Below are 20,279 nucleotides of genomic sequence, written 5' to 3'. Positions count from 1 at the left end.
GTGAAACGACACAAAATAAATCGGCTCGTTCACTATTTCCTCTGAATGTGAAAAATCCATGTGATGTTTTTACATTAAGAACAGCAACAGCAGGTGATAGTTTTAAGCAGCAGCTCAAGACACATTAAAATTCTCTTGATTTCAATTCATTATAAAAATACTTTTAAATCCGACATTTATCTAACTTAATATTTGTTTATTTTAATTTCATTTCAGCCGTCCAAAGCATTTAAAAATAATATTTTAAGTGACTCCGCAGTTTTAAGGTGAGATTCACAAATGGATGTAAACATTGGATTTAAAGTGACTATTTAATGATTCAAAAAGTGATGGGAGAGATGAGTCTAACAACGAATGAACCCTAACCTAATAATCCTAAAAACGAATCAAAAAATGTAATTTCTTGATAAGAATATATTATTTGAATTTGAGTCGGAAATTTACAAGATTTATTTTTTAATATTCTTTAAGATCATGAAGTTTTAAATTTACACGGGAAGAAATTTGGGATGTTAACGAGGCCCTTTGCTCTTGTGTGAGAATGTATCTATTAGGATATTGTCTGAGATTATAAAGTAGTGTATTTTAGGAACGGGAACTTGGATATTCTCTGGGATAAAAAAATAGCAAAAAAAAAAAAAAAAAAAAAAAAAAAGACAGCAATGTTTTGAATATGAAAAGTTATTGAACAAAATTGTTCCAACTTAACGGCAGTCTGGAACCGTCAACTTCATTCTCAACATTTCGTCTTTATTCTTGACGTGAATAATTTACAAAAAACGAGTTTGGCCCGGATGCGATCAACCAACATGTCCTCTAATGGAAGCTAATCGTTAATCTTGATGTATTTTATTTGTTTTTACTATTTCTTAAATGCAATTTCTGATGTCTAATCTTGATGTATGTTATGCCCCCTGTAAAGCACTTTGGATGGCCTTGTGTCTGAATTGTGCTATAGAAATAAAACCTGCCTTCTCTTGCCTAACGCTCTTTTCCGTACTGAACAGAAGAGACATGAAGCTAAAAAACAGAATCTCGTAAAAAATATATTAACAAAACACAAACAAAATAATTTGGAGGAGTGAGTGCCCATGTGACCTCTGAGCCCAACCACTAAACTGAACAGCAGCCATTAACAAAGAGCATTTTGTTCTCTCACTGATGGGACCTACGGAAACAGATTCCCCTGGTTCCAATCCCTATACTTCCATACTATTCAGTATACCAGAAAAAGCATGCATGTCAATTGCAGTATGCAAAAAAATACCCAGATGCCCCTCTAACTCCAATTGCATTTTGCAGTATTTGTCTTTATTCTTGACATTTCTCGACATAATGAAAAAAAATCTTCCTTATCTGATATTTTTTTCTCTCCTGTCTGTGGCCCTAAAACTCTTCTGTACTTTAGTATGTAGTGTAGTAAAAATAAAAAAATGTGATTTAGAACGCAGGGTGAGTGCTAAGCTAAGCTAATGGCCCTCTGGACTTGTAAGTCTAATGTGATGAGGTCATCCATGGCAGGAATACTCCAAAGTCTGGAGTTTGAGCAAGTTTCAAAATCAACACAAGTGATCCTTCTGTACTAATGCCTCGTTTCCACAGAGTAGAGCGGGTCGGGTCGGAGCGGCTCAGAGCGGGACAGCTCACTTTTAAGAATCTCGTTAATCTTATTGTGGCCAGATTTAAATACTGGGATGTCTACAACATCCAGAAGAGATTTTTAGTGTTGAAAACTGCATCCTATTTGGGCGATTCTGACCCACAATCCAGTTCGCACCGGAAGTGACGTCACATTGACAGAGCCTCCATATGAAAACAAACAGGGATGAGACGGATATAAAAGCAAGAGGCAAGATCAAAGCGCAATTTGATGATGAAATAAAAAGGAAAAAGTATGTCCCAAGTGTATGGCTACTGCATCCTAACTAGATTATTTTTATGGTCAGATGTAGTATGTAGAATAAAACAAAGAAAAAGTATGAATGCATGGTCCACTTGGCAGCTTCACTAACAACGATGAACACATTTCACAATAAAAGCATCTCATCCTGATCACACCAGTGGAAAGCTTTTAATGTGAAGCAGCAGGAAAAGTTCAGGACGAACCCCGCATTCAAACCAGGCCAAACGTTAAAACTCTAATGGTGGTTCAGGGTGCACTCATCTCGAGTGACGGATTAGGTCCGGAACTTTAGGAGCAGTGTGCAAGTGTGGCTGCGTTCCAATACCCATACTTTCTACTATTTAGTATGGTACTAAAAAGATTTAGGATGTCCCAATTCTTGTGGCCAGATTTAGTATGGTTAGAAGAAATACCCAGATGTCTACTAGATCCGGCCTAGATTTTCAGTGGTGAAAACAGCATGCTATTGGTGCGATTCTGACCAACAATCAAGTCCACATTGGAAGTGACGTCACATTGATGGAGCCTCAGTATGAAAACAAACGGGGATGAGACGGATATAAAAGCAAGAGGCAAGATCAAGGAGCCATGTTAGTTAAATTATGTCCCAAGTGTGGCATACTGCATCCTAACTATACTCTTTTTATGATCAGATGTAGTATGTTGAATATTGATGCGATGTTGAACGCAGGGAGTGTGTGTGCCAGAAGTGATTGGGACGCACGTCATGTGACTGATCCTCCTTCTTCTCTTCTGTTTCTCTTTCATCAGAAAAATCCCTTCAGCATAAGTTGTATTTTTTTACAACATTAAAGGTGCAGTGTGTAATATGACATCATCAAGAAAGTTCTACAAAGTTCTAGAATGCAACGCTCCCTGGGTAACCCCAACCCTTTTGAATAATAACAGAAGCTACAGTGGCCTTCAAGGACAAGAAAAATTCTAAATTTTAAACAATGCACCTGATGACATTCCAACTATGACACTTTCAAGATGGCGGCACTAGGCCTTGGTCCAAGATATGCAGAAATATGGACATATATGAGACCCTTTCTAAGGGAAAAAATAATAATTCAAAACATTTTTTTCAGCTATTATGCACTGAATTAAACATACTTATGGATATTATAATTACTTTCTACAAAATCTGCTAGGGAATAAAACCCAAAATTCTACACACTGCAGGTTTAAGCTGAAAGTTAAAATGTAGTTGTACGCAAACAATTGGAGCGCCAAATGGTTAACGCACATGAAACATGATCATATAATCGCTGGTTCGATTCCAGCAAGAGATGCATGTCACTCCCCCTTCTCCTCTCTACCATTAGAGCTTTCAGTTTAAACATTGAGGTCAAAAATCCCCCCAAACATCTCTTAAGGGTACAGTGTGTTACATTGGAATATTTAGTGGCATCAAGTTCTAGATGGCAACGCACCTTTTCTAACCCGTCCCTTTGGGGAGAATTTACAGAAGCTACGGTGGCCTTCAAGGACAAGAAGCTATAGTTACTAAAGATGGCATCATCCACCACTGCCTCAAGTCTTTCCTACAATATCAAGTGATGAGGTGAAGATGTATTTAGTTATTTATTCTATAGTACTTCTTCTTCTTCTTGGTCTTCCAACGGGTGCATTTCCCCAGGACACCCATACATTCTACACACTGATCTAATGAAAAAAGTGTAAGATTTTTTATTTGTTAGCGGGAACCATAATGATCCATCACAGCTGGAAACATCACTTAATAATAACCCGAGTCTCGGTGAGGTGAATAAACGTTGCTAAGGCTCATGGGTAATGTAGTGCTTTGCTAAATACCTGGGAGTCAAACACCTTACAGTGTGACGTCACCACAAACTACAGACTACAATGATGTCACAGTGCGTGTCGATGTGAGTTGAGCAAGTGCGGAACGGTCGGACATCTTTGACAGCTCGCTACGGCAACACCACTTGGACAAAACCACATACGATTGGTGAAAAAGTCAGCTGGTAAAAATGGTTTGGGAGAGATGCAGACTTCACTATGAAAACTGACAAATTCGCTGAATTCTGAACCAACAGACAGATGTGCTGCCTTAACTAAAAAGCGCTGCAAGGAAATATATATACAGTGTATACACACACACACACACACACAGTTGGTCCAAGTAGTGTAGCCATAGAGTTAGCTGTGAAAGATGTCTGACTTTCCTACACATCGCATTAGGGACCTAGTATATACTATCTAATAGAAGGTGACTCACATCATGTCTTTACAGTGTGGAGTTTGTGTCTAACCAAAACACAGGTGCACCATGGGAAGTGTAGTTTTCATCCAGTGATCATTCTAAACTACAGCCACCTGTTGGATGAGTTCAGACCAAGCAGTGTGTGAGCCTCTCTTTATTCACTTGATGATTTTTAAATCTTTATTTTTAAATCTTTATTGATTGGGTCAAAGTTTTATTGACGGTTCAAAATCCAAACCCCCCCCTCACAGCACGGGGGCCTAACCCAAAACCAGGTAGAAATAACCATGGATAGAACTTTATTTAAAACTTCACACAGAGACAAACAGCTCAACAGCCACATGAGAAGGAACAACATCAACAACAGATCACTGCAGTGCTGCTAACCGCACACACGTACATCTGTCACTAGGCAACCTGCCGTTAAAGGTGGAGTCAGTGATTCTGGAGAACGCTTGTTGTTAAAATATTTTTTTTTGTTGTGTCAAGATCAGTAAATATCTCCTCACGATTCTGCTACCTTTCTGTACTGTGTGTGTGTGTGTGTGTGTGTGTGTGTGTGTGTGTTGGAATTAAATCAAGTGTTAATACACAGCCTAGGCTCTGTAAACTGGTATGTAAAACAAAGGGGGGCCCACTGTAGCTATAGCAACATCCCCGTTCGCATTGATACAAAAATAAAAAAACTGTCTAAACGGTCATGTTTCTAGCTATAGCGGCCCCTTTGATTACATAAAAGTTTACAGAGCCTAGGCTGTGTATTAACACCAAATAATTTTTCCAGCGCGCACACACACACACACACACACACACACACACACACACACACACACACACACACACACACACACACACACACACACACACACACACACACACACACACACACACACACACACACACACACACACACACACACACACACACACAGAGCAAATCACAAGATATTCACCTATTTTGACAAAAAAAATAGATTTTGACAACAAGCGTTCTCCAGACTCTCTGCCTGCACCTTTAACAGCAGTGAGCGTTATGATAATCAGAGGAGGAGTATTGTTATTGGGTATAAACCTGGCTTCTCTAATGGCCTCCTTGTGAGCCTGGAACATCTTCACGTTGTTCATGTTGGACTGCCAGTACTTCACATATCCTCCATGGTCGGCCGTCAGCATCCACATGTCGTTATGAGACCAAGTCATGGCTCGCACAGGGCTGTCGTGAGCCTATGGGGGGAGGGATAGAGAGGGAGAGAGAGAGGGAGGGAGGGAGAGAGAGAGAGAGAGGGAGGGAGGGATAGAGAGAGGGAGAGAGAGAGGGATAGAGAGGGGGAGAGAGAGAGGGAGGGAGGGAGGGAGGGAGGGAGAGAGAGGGAGAGAGAGGAGAAGGTTAGTACAACTGTAATGTGTTTTTATTTGATGTTCATAAGGCCTAGAACACACATCCTGTGTCTCTGGAGCGCGTCTGTTACTGCTGCGTTTCTCTTACTGTTTTCGGCCACACATTTACCGTCTCAACTGCTGCTGCAGCGCTGCTTCTAAAAGCCCTGTCTTTCTGCACAGACTATTCATAGATAATTCTCATTAATATGACGTTGTTTCATGTCATTTGATGATGCATATGATTAATATTCAGTTGACAGTTATCCGTGTGCCTCATTGCCATTTTTTTTTCCTTTCTCCTTTTCGCTTGTGGGAAGTTTAATTTGGTGACAAACCAGGAAATGGTGAAACTACAGTGAATGCTGCATGTATGACTGTCAACAGACTATTTCTCTATCAGTTAAAGCAGAGAGACCTGCGAGAGACGTGCGTCTCACGAAAAAAAATGTACTCCGCCTCCCGATAACAAAAATAATCCCACTCAATGATCACTTCTGCCCAGCTAGAATAAGTGGTGGAGTGTTTATCTGCACAGTCCCCCTCTCTCTGGCTGGATTTTCATATAGTAACATTTGTTGGTTGTGTTTTGTAAACAGAAGACTCAGACTTAGTTCCACCCAAGCTCCTCTCTGCTACATCATGCGGCATTAGTTTTTTTTAAATACACTGAACCAAGAAAAATCTCATCTTCTAAAACACTTACATCAACTAAACTTTCCATAATCATTCTCAGCACTATTCTGAAGGTTATTACAGAATTATGTGTTCATATGTTGTTCATTGTCTTTACGAGACATTTTCTTATTAAAAACATGCAGATAATGCGTTTTTAAGAACTGTACATAGTATTTTTAAATGTATAAAATGTAACATGGCTATTTAAAGGTGTGTGTGTGTGTTTACCTGTAGAATGGTCTCAAAGTTGAAGGTGAGTCCGTTCCACAAAGTGAATTCTCCACTAGAGGCTCCAGTGACTAGACGGCGGCCTTCAGGAGTCCACTGCGCGCACACACACACACACACACACACACACACACACACACACACACACACACACACACACACACACACACACACACACACACACACACACACACACACACACACACACACACAGGACACAGAATAAACAACGGCGTCATTTTCTCTCTCACGTTCACAGTATGGATGGGCTCACGTTTCTAGATTTAATAAAATGCATTTAAATGTAACATATACAGCTCTGGAAAAAATTAAGAGACCAGTCTGGATTTTTCTCAAATTTTCATGTCTACATTACTTGATGGAAATGCTCTAAATAAGAATAATTTTGGGGGGGAATTTAGTAGAAATGTTGTCAGTAGTTTATATTATAAAACCAAAATGTTCATTCTACTCAAACATATGCCTATAAATAGTAATATGAGAGACACAGAATATTTGGAGTGGTCTCTTAATTGTTTTCCAGAGCTGTATATGTACTTGTGTGTAAGTGGGTCACAGCAGAAACCTGATGAAAACATACAAATTCAACATTATATGAATCTGAAACTGAGAAGTGTGTTTCACGGCTTTAGCAATTGAACTTGTAATGTCTTCAAACTATTATTCTATTTCCATTTTATTTTAATCAACATATCAACATATTAATGTCAATTCATTTCATGTCATGTCCTATTTTTTTTTGCATCAAATTATGGAGTAAAATAAGAGTATATATATGTATCAGTGTAGATGTGTGTATGAGTTCATCTCCGAGCCTCTTACCCGAATGACAAACACGGGACACTTGACTTTGTTGGTGGAAGTTCTGACAAACTTTGTGGTGACGGCATTCATGGGGTTTTTGACCATTCCAATGGGAGGAACCATCTGAAGGGAAAGGGGACACAAAGGGATTATTAGAGAGTCTAGGGCCGCGTTCCAAATCTCCTCCTCTTTCTTACTCTTTCTCTATCCTACATACTACATCCGACCATAAAAATAATCTAGTTAGGATGCAGTATGCTACAATTGGGACATACTTTTACTTCTTTATTTCATCATAACATTACTCCTTGATCTTGCCTCTTGGTTTTAATATCCGTCTCATCCCGTTTTCAACACTAAAAATCTCGGCCGGATGTAGTAGACATTCGGGTATTTCTAACCATACTAAATCTGGCCACAAGAATCAGGACATCCCAAATCTTTTTTGCACCAAACTAAAAAGTAGATAGTATGGGGATTGGAACGCAGGGACTGTAACATTTCACACAAGAAACACAGCTCTCAGGGGGGGCGCCCTTAGCTCAGTTGGTAGGGCGTCCCCCCCCATGGGCCTCGGCCAGCAGCGGACCCGGGTTCGATTCCAGACCGCGGTCGTTCTCTGCATGTCACTCCCCTCTCTGCCCCATTTCAACTCTGTCTCTACACTATCAATAAAGCATAAAAATGCCAAAAAAATATCTTTAAAAAAGAAACACAGCTCTGTTATTTCTTTATATACACAGCCTAGACTCTGTAAAATGGGCATGTTGCTTGCTACAGTGGTGGGCCCTTTGTTTACATACCAGTTTACAGAGCCTAGGCTGTGTATTAATACTGGATATTTTTCCCCATCGCACACACACAGTATGGACAGGTAACAGATCATATTCACTGATTTTGACCAAAAAGTGATTTTGACGACAAGAATCACTGACTCCACCTTTAATGTGTAAAATGCCGGAGATGATTTTTTCTTTTTTTCTCAAGGTTTGTTATCACGATGAGATGAAATAAAAGACGATTAACTTGGGGTGCTTCGTTGACGTAGTGGATAGAGTGTGTACCATATTGGCTCCGGCCTTCGTCGCAGTGGTCGTGGGTTCAAATCCGACCCGTGGACCTTTACTACAGGTCATCCTCCCCCCTCTCTCTCTCTCTTCCCCCCCCCCCCATTTCAACTCTGTACTGTCTAATAAAGCTTGAAAATGCCAAAAAATAATCTTAAAAAATAAAAGGCGATAAACTCACGTCGTTGTAACATCCGGCGTCGGGCTGAACGGCTCTGAAGTCCCGATGGTCTCGCTGCCACAAGCGATTCTGAAAACACAACACACGTTTAGTTGGTTTAGAGCAGTGGTGTCAAACATACGGCCCGCGGGCCGGCTGCGGCCCGCGAGATGATTTAATCCGGCCCGCGACTTGTAGAGCACACATTTATGAGCATTTCAAAAAAAAAAGTAAGTCTCTAGCCCATTCCTGTGAGGAGATATGAATTTTTAAAGAAATAACCAAAATGCTCACTCCAGCCGCTAGGGGGCAGCCTAAATAAAAAAAAAGCACATTTTAGCAACGTGGGAAATGGTAAATGGCAATCTTGCTTCACCGCTATTAATGTTTCCTCCAGTGCTTTATGGCAAAGTAAAAACCAAAAAAATAAAAAATAAATAAAACAATTTTTATTTTTAGTGCTGAACAATTAATGTACTAGCAAGCGCGATGTGTCCGCGGCTCTGCACGTGCGAAACGAGCAGGAGCATGCTAGTGTAGGCCTACAAGATTTATTTCCTAATTTTCCATGCTGCTTTATTTTTATGTTTTAAATTGGGAAAAACGAATTCCAAAACAACCAATAACCTCTGTATTTAAAAATAAATCAAAACAGTAGAAGTTGCACTTTTATTAAATTTTATTTTGTACTGTCTGCATGTTTGCACAAAATGTGTCCCTGTACATATAGTAAACAAAATTGGACAACTGTAACGTCAGTGCCTGTTGTATTTGTGTATTCAAATAAACAGTTGTTTATTTCATTAGTGCGTATTGGCATCTTTGAGCAAAATACCCCCCAAATTTTTGCTGCGGCGCTGCGCGCCGCACCTCCTATTCCCATGGCCAGCAGCAACCTTTACTAAGACATTTCCTGGGGGGTACAGAGATCCCTTGTGATCCGTGATAATGTAGGTTACAAATGTAGACTGAGTGATAAAGCATATTACTGAAAAACAAAGCTAGAGATTTGGAGTTGATGTACGTTATTTTGCCATTATTGTACTGGTCCGGCCCACTTGAGATCAGAGAGGCTGTATGTGGCCCTCGAACCAAAATGAGTTTGACACCCCTGGTTTAGAGCCAAAATACATTACTGATCTGCTGATACGTTAGGAGCCGTCCAGAGCCCTTAGGTCGTCTGGGACAGGTCTACTTACAGTCCCTAGAGTTAGGACTAAACAAGGAGAGAGACAGACAGACAGACAGACAGACAGACAGACAGACAGACAGACAGAGACAGACAGACAGACAGACAGACAGACAGGTCTACTTACAGTCCCCAGAGTTAGGACTAAACAAGGAGAAGCAGCTTTCAGTTTTTATGCTCCAATTCTCTGGAACAAACTACCAGAAAACTTGAGGTTTGCCGCAACTCTCAGCTCTTTTAAATCGAGTCTGAAGACTTTTCTGTTTCCATTTTAACCTGTACTACTTCTTTTCATTAGCTTCTAAATGTCTTCTAATGTGTTTTATGTATTTTAATCTTGCCTCTGTAAAGCACTTTGAATGGCCTTGTGTCTGAATTGTGCTATAGAAATAAAGTTGCCTTGCCTATGTTCATCATTCTCATCAAAAACATGTTGAAAATGCATTTTTAAGAGCTGTACATATTATTTTTATTTATTTATAAAATGAAAAAAGGCTGTACTCAAAATACAGCTCTGGAAAAAAATGAAGAGACCAGTCTGGATTTTACTTAAATCTTCATCTCTACATTACTTAATTGAAAATGCTCTTTAATGACAAGATTTTTATCATGAATTTGGTAGAAATGTTGTCAGTAGTTTATATTATAAAACCAAAATGTTCATTCTACTCAAACATATGCCTATAGATAATAAAACGAGAGACACTGAACATTTGGAGTGGTCTCTTCATTCTTTCTGTTGTAAAAATCAGTGACAATCTCCTCACGATACGCTACATGTCCGTACTGTGTGTGCACTGAAAATAAATCCAGTGTTAACTTAATACACAGCCTAGCCTCTGTAAACTGGCAGGTTGATAGCTACAGTGGGCCGCCTTTGTTTACATACCGGTTAAAGGAGCCTAAGCTGTGTATTAACACTGTTCCCCCCCCCCCCCCAGCACACACTTAGTAGGGACAGGTGGCAGATTTTGAGGAGATATTATCACTGACTCCACCTTTAAAAGAGTCCTATGTATTAATAAGCTTATTCATACATTTCTATATATTTACCTGTAGATGCCTAATAACTGAGGGGTTGTAGAATATGTTCACAGTACTGTTTACAGAGCCTAGGCTGTGTATTAACAATCACACTTCTATATATTTACCTGTAGATGCCTGATAATTGAGGGGTTGTAGTCTATGGTCAGTCTTAATACACAGCCTAGGCTCTGTAAACTGGCATGTTGTTAGCTACGGTGGGTCCTTTGTTTACAGAGCCTAGGCTGTGTATTAACACTGGATTTAATAATTATACAGTCAAAACCGATATTATTCATACCCCTTGCAAATTTGGCCAATTAATAAAAGCTGAAAATGTTTTTCCACAATGATGCCTCTTGTACATGGTCTTATTATCTTCTGGGAGAAGCCGGTGTCATTTCCAATCAAGAAAAAACTTGCTGGTTTCATAAAAGTAACTTTAAGTCAATATATTTTTTTTAATATTAATAAACGTATGTAATATATATATTCACCTGTAGATGCCTGATAACTGAGGGGTTGTACAATATGTTCACAGTACCGTTTACAGAGCCTAGGCTGTGTATTGACAGTCACACTTCTATATATTCACCTGCAGATGCCTGATAACGGAGGGGTTGTAGAATATGTTTACAGAGCCTAGGCTGTGTATTGACAGTCACACTTCTATATATTCACCTGCAGATGCCTGATAACGGAGGGGTTGTAGTCGATGGTCTTGCGGTTGACGGCCTTCCTCATGCGCTTGCCGTCGAAGGTGAGCTGCTGCATGGCTTGCTGCTGCGCGTAGTCCGGCCGCTTGTAGAAGACCTGCCGCGGAGCCTGGTGCTGGAACCGGGGCATGTGGAAGAACCTCTGAGGGGAACCCCCCATCTCTGTGGCCATGCTGACACACTGATGGGTCTGTGGGGGGGGGGGGGGGGGGGGGAAGAGAGAGACAGAGAGAGAGAAAGAGAGAGAGAATTATATTATTGTGTTATAGAAAGAAATAGAGAGAATTTGTAACCTTTGTAACTTAGTGTCAACCGATAAAGATACAAAAACTATACGGCAAAAAAAAAAAAACACATTTGCAAAACATGCTATCTGTCTGTCTGTCTGAGAGAGGGGGGACCAAGGCATATGGAAGAACCTCTGAGGGGAACCCCCCCATTTCTGTAGCCATGCTGACACGCTGATGGGTCTGGAAGGGGGGGGGGAGTGGGGGTTGAAGGGGGGTGGGGGGGGGGGGTTAGTGTCAACCAGTGAAATAAATAAGTTTTATACTAATAAAGTAAGTATTATATTATATATTATTGTTTGTTTTTTAACATGCATTTTTTTCATAGTCAAACAATGAAGAGCCAGCAAGGCATTTACAGCTCTGGAAAAAATTCACAGAACACATTTGAACAACATGCTCCAAATGTTCTGTGTCTCTCGTTTTACTATTCAAAGGCATATGTTTGAGTAGAATGAACATGTTGGTTTTATTCTAAACTACTGACACCATTTCTACCAAATTAATTCCCCCCAAAAATATTGTCATGAAGAACATTTCCATTAAGTAATGTAGCGATGAAGATTGAAGAAAAAGTCAAGCTTGTCTCTTAATTTAAGACCTTTGTAAATGCTTTGTAGCCTGCACACACCAAGAATTATGGTATCAATACAGAACCGAAATATGTAAATAAAAATCACCCAGCAGCACTGATGATATCTCTCCAACAGTTTCCACTCATTCAAACATTAAAGGTGCAGTGTGTAATATGACATCATCAAGAAAGTTCTAGAATGCAACGCTCCCTGGGTAACCCCAACCCTTTTGAATAATAACAGAAGCTACAGTGGCCTTCAAGGACAAGAACAATTCTAAATTTTAAACAATGCACCTGATCACATTCCAAAAACATGGATTCCTCCGTAAGACTTACCCTCTCAATGTACACAATGTAACATTAATATTTGTAATTCTCCGCTCAGGAGGATAATTCAGATTATTGGCAGAGGTGATTTTACACCAATGAGGACATATTTATGAATGAGGATATTGATTTTAGCAAATAAATTACTTAAAATGTTACACAGTGTCCCTTTAAAGATGGAGTCAGTGATTCTGGAGAACACTTGTCCTCACGATACACCATATGTCCCTACTGTCTGTGTGTGTGTGTGTGTGTGTGTGTGTGTCTGTGTGTGTGTGTGTGTGTGTGTGTGCGTGAGCTGAAAAAATATAAATAGGCTCTGTAAACAGGTAAGTGTATGTAAACAAACAAAGGGGGCCATAGCTAGCAACATAATATAGTTTAAACTTTAAAGAGCCTCGGCTGTGTTTTGACACTGGATTTTAACTTGATTGGTTTTTCTAACAGACAGGTAGTGGATCATGAGGAGATATTCACTGATTTTGACAAAAGTGATTTACACACCAAGCATTCTCAGACACTGGCCCCTAATCCTAACCGGTTGTTTGTTTGAATATGTAACCGGTAAAATGTAATTTTCTAAACATATTATTTGGAGTTTTACACTGGACCCTTGTGTATATATTTTAGGCAATTTAAGACCTTTGTAAATGCGTTGTAGCGTACACACACTAGTAATGCTATCAATAAAGAAACGGGTACAAAGTCAGTGATTCTGGAGAACACTTGTCAAAATAACTTTTTATCACAATCAGACCAGTTAATATCTCCTCTCGATCTCCTACTGTTTGCGCTGAAAAAAATAATCTACCAAGGTCAGGATCTGTAAACAGGTGTATAAACAATGGGTCCCACCGTAGCTACTAGCAACAAACTAGTTTACAGAGCCTAGGATGTGTGTATTAACACTGTTGAGCGCGCACAGAGAACAGTACAAGTAGTGAATCGCCAGGAGATATTCACAAAGAAGGGTTTTGACAACATATCCTTCGAAATAACTGACTGAATTGGGACGTAATGTTGTTTGTTTGGGAGATGTAACCGGTAAAATAGCTTCAGCACGCGGCTACCCCACAGTGTGTCTTCCCCGGTTGCTATCGCGACCTTCCTGCGGGGTTTACTAGCCTCAAGGGCGGGGAAATGAGCTCCAGCGATACAAGAGGGTCTGGTTGAGTTTATCCCCATACCACCATGTTGTCTGTGGTGTGAGTAGAGTGTCTGTAAATGTGGGATTTCCTTCCAAACCTAAACAGAATGAAGCAGCCAGCGCCATTGCTGGTTGTGTATGTTTGTTAGCCGAGGAAGCTAATGGCGGCCTAGCACTGCTGTGGCTATATTCACTCACCAACGGGTCTCCGCTGCAGGCTGAGCTATCTGTCGTGTCACTAACTGCCTAGATTATTCCTTTAATCTTTGAGCTGAAGAAACATGAACGTCTCAAACTTTATTCAACTGAAATGAATTCGGTTTTTATCACGTTAGCCACCAGCCGCATCCATCATGACGATTCTTCTTCTTCTTGCTTCTTGGCCCTACAGCAAAGCATGCCGGGAGATATTTACAACGGGCGGGAGAGAACGTGCCGAGGATTCTGGGAAATTGAGTTTATAAAGCACAATAATTCAATATTTTTTTAGAACCACGGCACTCACTGTTATAAACCACTCAAAATAACGTATTTTCTGTGTTTATTATAATTTGTATATTTGCATGCCTTGATTTTTTATGTTAAAAATATGTATTTATTTGATGTAATTCTTATTTACAGTAGATTCACTTTCTGTTTGTAATTTTTTTTAATTTAATTTTTTTAAATATTTTACCCACCTCATTTATGTGTGTGTTTTTGTAAGGAATGCTTGTTTGTCATTTTTACTTCTGCGACACTGAAATATCTATCCATCTATCTAACCTGTTTAGTAAAGTTTAACGCAGAAGAGCTACACTTTATAAAAAATCTGTAATATTTAATTGATATATATATATATATATTATTTGCCTCAAAATGTGAATTCCTTTATATCATAATAACCGATATAGATACATAAATATGTGTATTTTTATGTTACACCCTTTCTTTCATATAGTCTATAGTTATTTCACTGCAATAACGTCAGAAAAAATTGATAATTCACTAAAAATACAAAACATACTAAATGAGGGGACAAACCGGACAACCCCTCCACCCCCAACCCCAACCCCCCCCCCAAAAAAAAAAAGTAAAAAATTAAAATAGAAAAAATCAGCATCACCTTTAGGAGTTAATGACGTCATCGCCAGCCGGTCCAATCACAGCAGAGTCCAGTGTTCTAAGGCTCGCGCGCTGACCGTCTCGCGCTGTTTCTCCTCCGCCAGCACCAACCGCCGCCGGTAAATCTCGGTAAGTCCCTTAAATACACCGATTTCTGCCGTTAAACACGACGTAGAGGCGGTACACGCAATCGCTAATCTATGGAAAGACATTATTCAGTCTTTTTAACCGGGAGAAGTCTCGTTTGAGCCGTATCTTTAGACTTTAATCGCCTCCCGATTAGCTGACACAACCGGCTAGCTGCTGATTAAGCTAGCCTAACCGTCACAAACTCTACTTTTTATTTTTTTTTAACTCTGTTTATAATGCTCATAGTTTAAAGTATTCAGTGAATATTTGTCTGAATTTAAAGTCAGATTTAATCAGATCTGCATTTTTACAATATATATAATTTTTTTACAGTATCTCCTGGTCTAAATCAAGGGTTAAAATGATCTTAATGATTTTATTTTTTAATACGTAAAATATACATTAAATATTTTCAGACTCCTCATACTAAATTGGTTGGAAATTACAAATTTGATTCTGTTTCCTCACTGGATATCCTAGCCTAGAATGTGCTGCTCCATAATCAATAGTATGTGAATGATGTTTGAACTTGAAAGTATTGACAATAAATGGTGGTTAGGGTTTTAATTTTCATATTTTCTTCCGGCAGCAGTTCAGAGTGTCAGCGTTTCATTTGAGCAGCAGAGATGAGCAGCAGAAGCCGCAGGTCATGGTGAGAGCTGAGAGAGATCCAGAGAGAACCATACACACACACACACACACACACACACACACACACACACACACACACACACAGAAAGACAGACTCACTCACTCACACTCACACAACTGTTATGCACCTGTCATACACACCACTGATCTTGTGTGTTGTTTCTTTGTCTCAGTACGAAGAATCGCTCCAGCTGTTTTGGGCGTAAGGGACTGGGAGGACGGTACTCCAGAGTCTCTCTACAGAAGCCTGCATGGTCCAAAGACGAGGTAATTCACTTTATAGTTAAAGTTAATGTGGTAGCCGAATTATCCCCATGGCTGAAAAGACTTGAGACAGGCTGGACTTCATCAGTGTGTTTGAGGCTTTATTGAAGAGATTCTAGACAGGACATTTACAGTGGACTTGGTGGGAGCATTTGAAGCAAGAGGTTGAGAGGCAGCATTGACTCTCTTTTTTTTCTTTTTTTTTAAGATATTTTGTTGGCATTTTTATGCTTTATTGATAGTGTAGAGACAGAGTTGAAGTGGGGCAGAGAGGGGAGTGACATCCTAAAAGCCCTAATGTTGCTCTTCCTCCTCCTCAGGACACACACACACACACACACACACACACACACACACACACACACACACACACACACACAGTTACATGACAAGCTGATTGGAACGTTTAGACAGTGTAGCCTAATTAAAACAGTTCCAGGTAAATGATGATGATGATGATGTTGCTCTTCCTCCTCCTCAGGACGACCGGCTGCACAGACTGGTGAAGGAGTTTGGATCCAACGGCTGGCCTTCAGTGTCTCTCCATTTTAAAGTCAGTGCTTTAAGCTTTTCATTTTACACACTGTAGTCGTGTCAACTGCTTCACAATCAAACTTTAAAAAATCAGCTTTTTCTTTGTGCGTTTTGTAAAGTATTTGATATTTGGAGCCCAAGAACTAAGAGTTTAATTGCTGGACAAACCTTATAATAATAATAATAATAATAATAATAATAATAATAATAATAATAATATCTTTATTTATATAGCACCTTTAAAAACATTGGTGTACAAAGTGCTTTAACAAAATACATGAGCAAGTACAATCAAATGAATACATATTAGTACTTACAATCTGTTGCCAGAGCAGACCCACCTCTTTATAGCGTTCTGTCTCCTGATTGGATAAAAACAAGCCGGGATACTCAACATTTTCCTGGCCATTACTGCAAAGCTGAATGACTGGGAGACCTGTGTTATGAACTGTGCATACTGTTTAAGATAGATAGATAGATAGATAGATAGATAGATAGATAGATAGATAGATAGATAGATAGATAGATAGATAGATAGATAGATAGATAGATAGATAGATAGATAGATAGATAGATAGATAGAGACCTGTGTTATGAACTGTGCATACTGTTCAAGTGATTTCTGTATGAATATAGAGAGATTCAACATGTATATTAACAAAAAAGATCACTTTCTTCTCCTTTAAAGCGTGTTTCCTTTTTTTCTTTAACCTTTATTTATACAGGTATATCCCATTGAGTCCGAAGACTCTTTTGCAAGGGAGACCTGTTCCCATTTACACGTTACCATTCACACACTCATTCATACACCGATAGCAGCAGGCTAACTATCGACATTCACACGAGGCAAGGTGGGTGAAGTGTCTTGCCCAAGGACACAACAACTATGACACAAGTGGCAGGGCGGGGATCGAACCTCCAACCCTTTGATCATCGGCCGACCCGCTCTACCAACTGAGCCACAGTCGTCCTAACTGTGTGTGTGTGTGTGTTGTGTCTCAGGGTCAGAGGTCGGACGGCGAGTGTCAGCGGCGCTGGCAGCAGATAAAGAATCCAGAGCTGGTCAAAGGGCCGTGGACCCAGGAGGAGGATGAGAGGGTAAAACACACTCACACTACGCTTTCACTATTTTAAGATTTTTTTAAATGAACATACACACATAAAAAACCCTCAAAAAAAGGATGTTAAACAGAAAATGAAAAGTCAACGAGGTGTCATGAAAGTCCCTTCAGTAGAGATATAGTCCAGGAAAGGCTGACATATCTGTTTAAACTTCTCTGCTTTCCCTGAGATCTCATATTGTACTCGAGAACTCCATGAGCCAGAGGTCAAAACAGCCGGCTATCTCTTTTCTCCAAACCTTAAAGGGGCACTGTGTAATATGACATCATCAAGAAAGTTCTAGAATGCTACGCTCCCTGCCTTCAAGGACAAGAACAATTCTAAATTCTAAACAATGCACCTGATGACATTCCAAAAACATGGACGCCTCCATAAGACTTTCCAGCTCAATGTACAAAATGTAATATTAATATTTGTAAGTCTCCGCTCAGGAGGATAATTCAGATTATTGGCAGAGGTGATTGTACACCAATGAGGACATATTTATGAATGAGGATATTGATTTTAGCTAATACATTACTTAAAATGTTACACAGTGTCCCTTTAAGAATATATATTTTTTTGCTTTCACCATCCCATACTGGAATGACAGCGCTTTCCAACACCTTTTTTTAAGCCTGTTAAAGTGGACCTATTATAAACCAATGACGGAGCCTTTGCTGCAGCCACCCCCTCCCTCTGGAATGCCCTCCCTCTGCTACCACATCCTCAATGCCAACACTCTTTCACCCTTCAAAACACACCTTGCTTTTTATACCTATAAACTTTTATTTTATTTTATTATTTTTTTCGTAGGATTTAGCTGCTAGTGTGAAGCGTCTTTGAGCATTTGGAAAAGCGCTATATAAATTTGATGTATTATTATTATTATTATTATTATTATTATTATTATTATTTTTATTATTATTATTATTATTATTATTTTTATTATTATTGTCAAGTCAAGTCAAACTTTATTGTGAATTCTGATACACGTGAGACAAACATCAGAATCTAAATGGCCTTTATCTCTGACCCACGGTGCAATAGGAACATGAAATAAAATAGAGTAGAATAAGATAAAGATTAATAATGACGAGTTGTGATGTCACTTCTGTTTAAGGTGATGTTTGTGTGTCTGTGTGGTTGCGTTCCAAATCGCATACTCTTTCTTTTTTCTATTCTACATACTACATCCGATGATAAAAATAATCTTGTTAGGGTGCAGTAGGCATACTATTGGGACATACTTTTACTCTCTTATTTCATCATAACATTGCGCCTTGATCTTGCCTCTTGCTTTTATATCTGTCGCATCCCTGTTTGTTTTCATATGGAGGCTTCGTCGATGTGACGTCACTTCTCGTGCGCATTGGATTGTGGGTCAGAATCACCCAAATAGGATGCAGTTTTCAACACTAACAATCTTGGCCGGATGAAGTAGAACATCCGGGTACTTCTAACCATCCTAAATCTGGCCACAAGAATCGGGACATCATAAATCTTTGTGTTTTTAACTTATGGTATGAATACAATGTTGTGTATCTATGTGATTGAAATAACCAAACTAAACTCAACATGTCTCTTCCTCTGGCAGGTGATCGAGTTGGTCCATAAGTACGGAGTGAAGCGCTGGTCGCTCATTGCCAAACATCTGCACAGTCGTAACGGGAAACAGTGCCGCGAGCGCTGGCACAACCACCTCAACCCCACCGTCAAGAAGAGCGGCTGGACCCTGGAGGAGGACCGCATCATCTGCCAGGCCCACAGGCTGCTGGGCAACCGCTGGGCTGACATCTCCAAGCTGCTGCCCGGAAGGTAGGGGTCTGTTAAAATAGGTTGGATGTCTGAGCCATTTATGAGGAACTTTTAAATATGAAATAATGAATCGTTTTTCCTGTGATGATCATACATTACATGTAACAGCAAACAAGACTATCAATGCAAATAATTCTTTTTTTTTATATAGTTTTTCTTAATGCATTTGTCCGGGTACCCTCACACAGCCTAGGCTCTGTAAACTGGTAGGTAAACAAAGGCCCCACTGTAGCTAGTTACATACTGCTGGGCTGACATCTCCAAGCTGCTGCCCGGAAGGTAGGGGTCTGTATGTCTGTCTCTCTGTCTGCAGTTAGGGTTGGGTATTATCCATGGGGTTAACGGTCTTGCTCAAGGACACAATGGTAGAGATGGTGGGCAGCGTAGATGTAATAGCAGCCACCACTAGTTTTACTACTAACACCCTCCTGTCCGGTGCCAGGGATCTAACCAGAAACCTTAAGGCTAGGCTCTGTAAACTGGTGTGTGAACAAAGGGGCCACCATAGCTAGAAAAAGGGAAACCGCTGGGTATGTAGCGGTTGTTCGGTCTGCAGTAAGGTCCAATGTTTGATCCATTTGATCCAAAAATATATATTGAAAAAAATACTTTGTAATATGCTTTGTCAACAAAAAGTGTTACAAATGTGTCTAAAGTGACTCGGGGCATTTTTTAAACTCAGACATTAAGCATTTTGTGTTACGTTCCAGGACGGATAACTCCATTAAGAACCACTGGAACTCCACGCTGAAGAGGAAGGTGGAGAAAGAGGGGTATCTGCAGATTCTCCTGCTCCATAACTCCTCCATCGCTTCCTCCAACACCTCCAGCTCCTCCTCCGTCTCCTCCAGACCTCCACCCAGGAGCTGTGGCCCCCAGGGCAGCAACGCACACATCCCCACCAAGGTATATTCGTTATGTATTTGTCTAATCTAATGTGAGTCA

The 20,279-nt window shown here is 39.9% G+C and overlaps 1 protein-coding gene across 1 annotated transcript in view; it reads right to left on the bottom strand.

Annotated features, from left to right (window-relative positions):
* Nucleotides 1–14,107, bottom strand: part of wdr33 (WD repeat domain 33) — a 33,132-nt gene extending 19,025 nt beyond the window's left edge. Inside the window, exons 1-6 of the mRNA XM_080034329.1 lie at nt 13,932–14,107; nt 11,361–11,585; nt 8,489–8,557; nt 7,259–7,363; nt 6,416–6,511; nt 5,205–5,356 (exon numbers count right to left, since the gene is read on the bottom strand). Coding sequence (XP_079890455.1) covers nt 5,205–5,356; nt 6,416–6,511; nt 7,259–7,363; nt 8,489–8,557; nt 11,361–11,567 — 629 coding nt within the window. The 5' untranslated portion in view covers nt 11,568–11,585; nt 13,932–14,107. The remainder of the gene's footprint in view (nt 1–5,204; nt 5,357–6,415; nt 6,512–7,258; nt 7,364–8,488; nt 8,558–11,360; nt 11,586–13,931) is intronic.
* Nucleotides 14,108–20,279: the final 6,172 nt, after the last annotated feature.

The sequence above is a fragment of the Ammodytes marinus genome (genome assembly GCF_949987685.1).
Source record: "Ammodytes marinus genome assembly, chromosome: 9".
NCBI lineage: Eukaryota > Metazoa > Chordata > Actinopteri > Uranoscopiformes > Ammodytidae > Ammodytes > Ammodytes marinus.
The sequence above is the reverse complement of the archived record's forward strand: the minus strand, read 5'-3'. Positions and strand labels throughout refer to the sequence as shown.